The 8,136-nt window shown below is 39.9% G+C and overlaps 1 protein-coding gene across 1 annotated transcript in view; it reads right to left on the bottom strand.

Moving 5' to 3' along the window:
- LOC117497368 (claudin-1-like) overlaps positions 1-1,322 on the bottom strand; it is a 5,581-nt gene extending 4,259 nt beyond the window's left edge. The window contains exons 1-2 of the mRNA XM_034149328.1: positions 915-1,322; positions 574-832 (exon numbers count right to left, since the gene is read on the bottom strand). Coding sequence (XP_034005219.1) covers positions 574-790 — 217 coding nt within the window. The 5' untranslated portion in view covers positions 791-832; positions 915-1,322. The remainder of the gene's footprint in view (positions 1-573; positions 833-914) is intronic.
- Positions 1,323-8,136: the final 6,814 nt, after the last annotated feature.

The following is an 8,136-nucleotide window of genomic DNA, read 5'->3' as shown; positions in this document are numbered from 1 at the left end:
TCATGTGACCGTGCTGTAGTTCCTTTATAGCCCAACATTAGCCACCGTTAGCTTAGCGGTGGTGACGTGAAGTCATGTGACCGTGCTGTAGTTTCTTTATAGCCCAACATTAGCCACCTTTAGCTTAGCGGTGGTGACGCGAAGTCATGTGACCGTGCTGTAGTTCCTTTATAGCCCAACATTAGCCACCTTTAGCTTAGCGGTGGTGACGTGAAGTCATGTGACCGTGCTGTAGTTCCTTTATAGCCCAACATTAGCCACCTTTAGCTTAGCGGTGGTGACGTGAAGTCATGTGACCGTGCTGTAGTTCCTTTATAGCCCAACATTAGCCACCTTTAGCTTAGCGGTGGTGACGCGAAGTCATGTGACCGTGCTGTAGTTCCTTTATAGCCCAACATTAGCTTTTTATATGTGCGAGTCTGTGTGTGTGTGTGCGTGTGTGCGTGCGTGCGTGCGTGTGTGTGTGTGTGCATGCGTCCGTGTGCGAGTATGTGTGTATGTGTGCGTGTGTGTGTGCGTGCGTGCGTGCGTGCGTGCGTGCGTGTGTGTGTGTGTGTGTGTGTGTGTGTGTACCTGGGAGTCCTAAGGTGGTTTTGAAGCGGATGCACTGCAGGCTTCCCAGCGATGAGGCAGCGCAGCTCATCCAAAGCCCCTCAAACTGTCTCTGGCTGCTGCTCACGGACTCCACCTGACTCCTGACCCTCCACAGCTGGGAGGAGGTGCAGCTGGAGGCCAGGCACCAGGACGCCACGCCCAATATCAAACCCACAACCTGCAGGCACACCGCCATGCCCAGAGACACCTGGGAACACCTGGGAACTCCTGGAAACACCTGGGAACTCACGGAAAAGCACGTAAACCACTTGGAATCTTCTTGGAATCACCTGGCTAATCTTGGAAACTCTTGTAATCACCTGGAAACTCCTGGAAATATTTGGGAACACCTGGGAACTCCTGGAAACCCCTTGGAATCTTCTTGGAATCACCTGGCTACTCTTGGAAATACTTGGAAACACCTGGGAACTCCTGGAAACCACTTGGAATCTTCTTGGAATCACCTGGCTACTCTTGAAAATATTTGGGAACACCTGGGAACTCCTGGAAACCCCTTGGAATCTTCTTGGAATCACCTGGCTACTCTTGGAAATACTTGGAAACACCTGGGAACTCCTGGAAACCACTTGGAATCTTCTTGGAATCACCTGGCTACTCTTGGAAATACTTGGAAACACCTGGGAACTCCTGGAAACCACTTGGAATCTTCTTGGAATCACCTGGCTACTCTTGAAAATATTTGGGAACACCTGGGAACTCCTGGAAACCCCTTGGAATCTTCTTGGAATTACCTGGCTACTCTTGGAAATACTTGGAAACACCTGGGAACTCCTGGAAACCACTTGGAATCTTCTTGGAATCACCTGGCTACTCTTGAAAATATTTGGGAACACCTGGGAACTCCTGCAAACACCTGGAAACTCACGGAACCCACTTGGAATCTTCGTGGAATCTTCTTGAAACTCCTGGAAACACTCACGGAAATATTTGGAGTCTTCTTGCAATCACCTGGCTACTCTTAGAAATACTTTGGAGCACCTATAGAGTTCTGGATAACACTTGGAGACCACTTGGACAATCTTGGAAACCACCTGGAAGTACACAGGAACACCTTCAAAACCCTGTAACTCCTGGAAACCACTTGGGAGCACTGGAAAATCCTGGAAACCACCTCGAAACTTCTTGTAGTGACCTGGAAACCACCTGGAAACCACCTGGAAATCACGGGTAGATTATGAGAGGCCCCATCAGCTCACTGGGAACTACAAAATGAGTCGGCAGAGTAAATAGTAATAGTTGTGTTACCTCTTTTTAAAATGATTTGTGGTCATTTTGTCTTTATTATCTATTATTAATACTTTTACTGTTTGTACTTTGATTATATTTTAAAGCTGGTAGTTTTGAATTTTTACTTGAGTAACATTTTGAAATCAAGACTTTAGTTTGTAATGTAAAGTTCTTAAAGACCACAGTATTTGTACTTTGATCTGTCAACACAGTCACATCCGAACAGCAGCATTAAATAGAAATAACTGTCCTTCAGTGGTCGATGTACTCAGTGGCAGCACGGAGACCTGGAGTGAGTCCACATCTATCTTTCCCTTAAGTTACTGAAAGCACTTTGTAACTATTTTTTGAAAGTTGCTATATAAATAAAGTTTAATATTATTGTTCCAGCTAACTTCTAACGTCTCTTTCCCCCCAGAATAAAGCTTTTTAGAGAACGTTCTCTAACATGAAAACACGTATTTCAGAATGAGAATCAGGGAAATATACGTTATTGTAACGGCAGAAATATAGCACGGATAAAGTACAAGAGAAAAGACGTATTATTTAAAAATAGAAAACAACAAAGTAGGCTCACGTTATTAATTATAAAAGGCACTATAAGTTCAAACAATAGCAGAGTAGTACACCATGGAAAGGAACAAACTAACCGTCAGCAGCTCCTCTCTCTCTGTGAGTCTTGATCCGATCTTCAGGTTCAGGTTCAGGTTCAACGACCTGGACCTGAACAAACACATCGACTCACACCAGAGTTTCTGTTTTTAACAGAGAGAAGTACTCAGATGGTACTTTAGTGAAAGTAGAAGTACTCAGATGGTACTTTAGTGAAAGTAGAAGTACTCAGATGGTACTTGAGTAACAGTAGAAGTACTCAGATCTTGTACTTGAGTAAAAGTAGAAGTACTCAGATCTTGTACTTGAGTAAAAGTAGAAGTACTCAGATCTTGTACTTGAGTAAAAGTAGAAGTACTCAGATCTTGTACTTGAGTTAAAGTAGAAGTACTCAGGTCTTGTACTTGAGTAAAAGTAGAAGTACTCAGATCTTGTACTTGAGTAAAAGTAGAAGTACTCAGATCTTGTACTTGAGTAAAAGTAGAAGTACTCAGATCTTGTACTTGAGTAAAAGTAGAAGTACTCAGGTCTTGTACTTGAGTAAAGTAGAAGTACTCAGATCTTGTACTTGAGTAAAAGTAGAAGTACTCAGATCTTGTACTTGAGTAAAAGTAGAAGTACTCAGATCTTGTACTTGAGTAAAAGTAGAAGTACTCAGATCTTGTACTTGAGTAAAAGTAGAAGTACTCAGATCTTGTACTTGAGTAAAAGTAGAAGTACTCAGATACTTGTACTTGAGTAAAAGTAGAAGTACTCAGATCTTGTACTTGAGTAAAAGTAGAAGTACTCAGATCTTGTACTTGAGTAAAAGTAGAAGTACTCAGGTCTTGTACTTGAGTAAAAGTAGAAGTACTCAGATCTTGTACTTGAGTAAAAGTAGAAGTACTCAGATTTGGTACTTGAGTAAAAGTAGAAGTACTCAGGTCTTGTACTTGAGTAAAAGTAGAAGTACTCAGATCTTGTACTTGAGTAAAAGTAGAAGTACTGCAGATCTGTACTTGAGTAAAGTAGAAGTACTAGACTGTACTTGAGTAAAAGTAGAAGTACTCAGAACTTGTACTTGAGTAAAAGTAGAAGTACTCAGATCTTGTACTAAAGTAAAAGTAGAAGTACTCTGATCTTGTACTTGAGTAAAAGTGGAAGTACTCAGATCTTGTACTTGAGTAAAAGTAGAAGTACTCAGATATTGTTCTTGAGTAAAAGTAGAAGTACTCAGATCTTGTACTTGAGTAAAAGTAGAAGTACTCAGATTTGGTACTTGAGTAAAAGTAGAAGTACTCAGGTCTTGTTCTTGAGTAAAAGTAGAAGTACTCAGGTCTTGTACTTTAGTAAAAGTAGAAGTACTCAGATCTTGTTCTTGAGTAAAAGTAGAAGTACTCAGATCTTGTACTTGAGTAAAAGTAGAAGTACTCAGATCTTGTACTTGAGTAAAAGTAGAAGTACTCAGATCTTGTACTTGAGTAAAAGTAGAAGTACTCAGATCTTGTACTTGAGTAACAGTAGAAGTACTCAGATCTTGTACTTGAGTTAAAGTAGAAGTACTCAGATCTTGTACTTGAGTAAAAGTAGAAGTACTCAGATCTTGTACTTGAGTAAAAGTAGAAGTACTCAGGTCTTGTACTTGAGTAAAAGTAGAAGTACTCAGAACTTGTACTTGAGTAAAAGTAGAAGTACTCAGATATTGTACTTGAGTAAAAGTAGAAGTACTCAGATCCTGTACTTGAGTAAAAGTAGAAGTACTCAGATCTTGTACTTGAGTAAAAGTAGAAGTACTCAGGTCTTGTACTTGAGTAAAAGTAGAAGTACTCAGATCTTGTACTTGAGTAAAAGTAGAAGTACTCAGATCCTGTACTTGAGTAAAAGTAGAAGTACTCAGATCCTGTACTTGAGTAAAAGTAGAAGTACTCAGATCCTGTACTTGAGTAAAAGTAGAAGTACTCAGATCCTGTACTTGAGTAAAAGTAGAAGTACTCAGATCCTGTACTTGAGTAAAAGTAGAAGTACTCAGATCTTGTACTTGAGTAAAAGTAGAAGTACTCAGATCTTGTACTTGAGTAAAAGTAGAAGTACTCAGATCTTGTACTTGAGTAAAAGTAGAAGTACTCAGATCTTGTACTTGAGTAAAAGTAGAAGTACTCAGATCTTGTACTTCAGTAAAAGTAGAAGTACTCAGATCTTGTTCTTGAGTAAAAGTAGAAGTACTCAGATCTTGTACTTGAGTAAAAGTAGAAGTACTCAGATCTTGTACTTGAGTAAAAGTAGAAGTACTCAGATCTTGTACTTGAGTAAAAGTAGAAGTACTCAGATCTTGTACTTGAGTAAAAGTAGAAGTACTCAGATCTTGTTCTTGAGTAAAAGTAGAAGTACTCAGATCTGGTACTTGAGTAAAGTAGAAGTACTCAGATCTTGTTCTTGAGTAAAAGTAGAAGTACTCAGATCTTGTACTTGAGTAAAGTAAACCAGATCTTGTACTTGAGTAAAAGTAAGTACTCAGATCTTGTTCTTGAGTAAAAGTAGAAGTACTCAGATCTTGTACTTGAGTAAAAGTAGAAGTACTCAGATCTTGTAGTAAAAGTAGAAGTACTCAGATCTTGTGCTTGAGTAAAAGTAGAAGTACTCAGATCTTGTTCTTGAGTAAAAGTAGAAGTACTCAGATCTTGTTCTTGAGTAAAAGTAGAAGTACCAGAGTGTAGGAATACTCTGTTACAGTAAAAGTCCTGCATTCAAAATGTCCCTCAAGTGAAAGTATAAAAGTATTATCATCAAAATATAGTGAAAGTAGCGACAGTAAAAGTAGTCATTGTGCAGATTGGTCCATTTCATAATAATATATATGATATGTTTTATAATGATTGATCATGAAAGTGTTCTCAAAGCTGGTAAAGGTGCAGCTAGTTTGAATGACTTTGTATACTGCAGGGTAGCTTGTGGATTTACTCCAGGTGGAACTAAAGGGTTACTAACGCTAAGACTTTAGGGAACAGATACAATCATTTTGCATAAATATTGGGAGTCAAGTCGTTGGTTTATTTGATATGTGACCGTGTAATAAGCGGGATAATTATCCCTTACATATACAGCATATCTTATTAATTAAAAACCTTATTTACTTTAGGGAAGATCTTTTTGAATGAAGAAGTTTTAATTCCTCTTAATATGAAGATGTGTAGTAGTGACAGTATCACAGTATTATTATCAGTATGTACAGTTGTATACAGAAACTGTGTGTGTGTGTGTGTGTGTGTGTGTGTGTGTGTGTGTGTGTGTGTGGACTTTAACCTGTTTATCAGACTCCATGTTTGCTCATCACTGATCCTCTCTTCTCTCCAGATCATCAAAACAGCTTCCAGTGAAATGTTTGACTAAAACTTCATTTCTCAAACTAAAACCACTAACTTCCCTTTTGTTTGTGATTTCCATCTCAGGATGTAAAGTCATGAAGACAAAATGATTACCAGTGAATATCTACGTGTACATCAGTTTTTTTTCTCGTAAATGTACGACTCAATCCAGCAAATTATTACTTTTAGCAGTTTTTTTGTTGTTTTATTCACTTCTTTAATCGAAGGTTCATCTCAAGAATATTTGTGGTTTTGTGTCATGTATGATTGAATCTGGGAAATACACAAGACTCGCTCATAAAATTAGCACTTTAATCTTTATGAAACCCCTTCCACCAAAACTCACATCAAGGATTTGTCTGCGCCCTCAAACCAAAATGCAGATTTCCTGTAAAATGTTAAAGTGATTTCAGAAAACAATATTTCTGTTCCTCAAAAACTGTATAATTCCTCCAGAAATATGAGAATCAAACGGAGCGTGAGACGGCAGAGTCACGTTGTAGTTTACGTCACATTGCTGTTTACGTCACGTTGCTGTTTACGTCACGTTGCAGTTTACGTCACATTGCTGTTTACGTCACGTTGCTGTTTACGTCACGTTGCAGTTTACGTCACGTTGCTGTTTACGTCACGTTGCTGTTTACGTCACGTTGCAGTTTACGTCACATTGCTGTTTACGTCACGTTGTTGTACGTCACGTTGTTGTACGTCACGTTGTTGTACGTCACGTTGTTGTTTACGTCACGTTGTAGTTTACGTCACGTTGTAGTTTACGTCACGTTGTTGTTTACGTCACGTTGTTGTTTACGTCACGTTGTTGTTTACTATCAGAGACTGGATATATCCCCCCCCCCCCCCCCCTCTCTGGTCGCTACAATGAGGAAAATAAATTACGGTAAGCAGAGGACACCAAACCAACTGAGACCTGTCTGTCCGCTGCATCTACGCACACACTGTACCACACACACCTACACCACACACACGCACCTACACACTGTACCACACACACCTACACCACACACACACACGCACCTACACCACACACACACGCACCTACAGCTCCTAAAGCATATCATCAGGCTACAGCCGTTGTGTATTTTATTTTGTGAAGCACTAAATGGTTTTAGAAACATCTGGACTCTTTGTTTGTAGATATCTACTAAACTAAAGCAAATAAAGAGAGTAGGCCTGTTATACTGAGTGATATATATTATACACACTGCTCTGCTTTCTGCACGGACCTCACAGCTGTTCTCTCTGTAAACATCGCGTCACGATGAAAGCAGTTAATAAAATAATATCCAGGGGATGCATGCAGAGCTGTGATTGGCTGAGATCAGTCCGGCCGTGCGCCACGACTCTTTGAAACATCACTGTTGCCGGAAATGCATCCACGAAGGAGCCGTGGAGGACCGTGGAGGACCCATCAGTGTATCCTCAGTTAGAGCTCCTCCAGAGAGCCTCCTCCACGCTCGATGCTGTTGTAGCAAATACTTTTGGATGGTGGCTTAAAGCCCCCCCTCCGCTACGCGCCGTTCGTTAGATGAGGCTGGTTATATTTAATAAAGGAATTCAAAACACCGGAATAAAGGTTATAGCAATAATCTGATTTTACTGGTAACAAACAAAACACTTATACAAGTTTACAGAGTACTCCGAACTTTCAATTTCCACTGCCGTGCGATACAGGTATCGGGACCAGCCAGTCAGAAAACAGGAAGCATTTTACATGCAAAAACAACAGTATTCATATCCATATTTTGGGGCGGAGATGGGTTGACTTCCCATTTTACTCCGAAGCGAATCAGAGAGTCCGTGGGGAGGAGCTGTGTGAGCTGCTCACTCCCCCAGGTGTTTCTACTGGTTGGATTCACTTCTGGTCGGGTCCAATACAGCAAATCAGAGTTCTGAGAAAAAGTATGTTTTCATCTGAGATTCGGAAGTACACAAGGACAGAGTCAATCTTATCTCTGCACCTGTATTCACTCCTTTACTTTCCCAAGGAATATTTCACACAAACTATTCTTTCCCAGACAACCAAACATTGTGCACAGATATATTGATGCCCAGAAAGGACCTTGAAAAGAATATGTGTGTGTGCTGGTGAGAGGAGGTGTATGTGTGTGAAACAGGATCTCTGGGTCAGTGAGTTGTAAGTGAGAATACAATATGTATATATGTGATTACTTAAAACAGTTCAAACAATACATGTTCACTAAAATACAATTCAAAATAATTTACTTCAATACAGTTTAGAACCATATCTGTTTACTTTAATGCTCGGTCCTCGATGTGCATTTAGAGAAATGAGATGTCCTTCAACATGGCGCGCTAAAATTCA

Source organism: Trematomus bernacchii, unplaced genomic scaffold (assembly GCF_902827165.1).
Source record: "Trematomus bernacchii unplaced genomic scaffold, fTreBer1.1, whole genome shotgun sequence".
Lineage (NCBI taxonomy): Eukaryota > Metazoa > Chordata > Actinopteri > Perciformes > Nototheniidae > Trematomus > Trematomus bernacchii.
The sequence above is the reverse complement of the archived record's forward strand: the minus strand, read 5'-3'. Positions and strand labels throughout refer to the sequence as shown.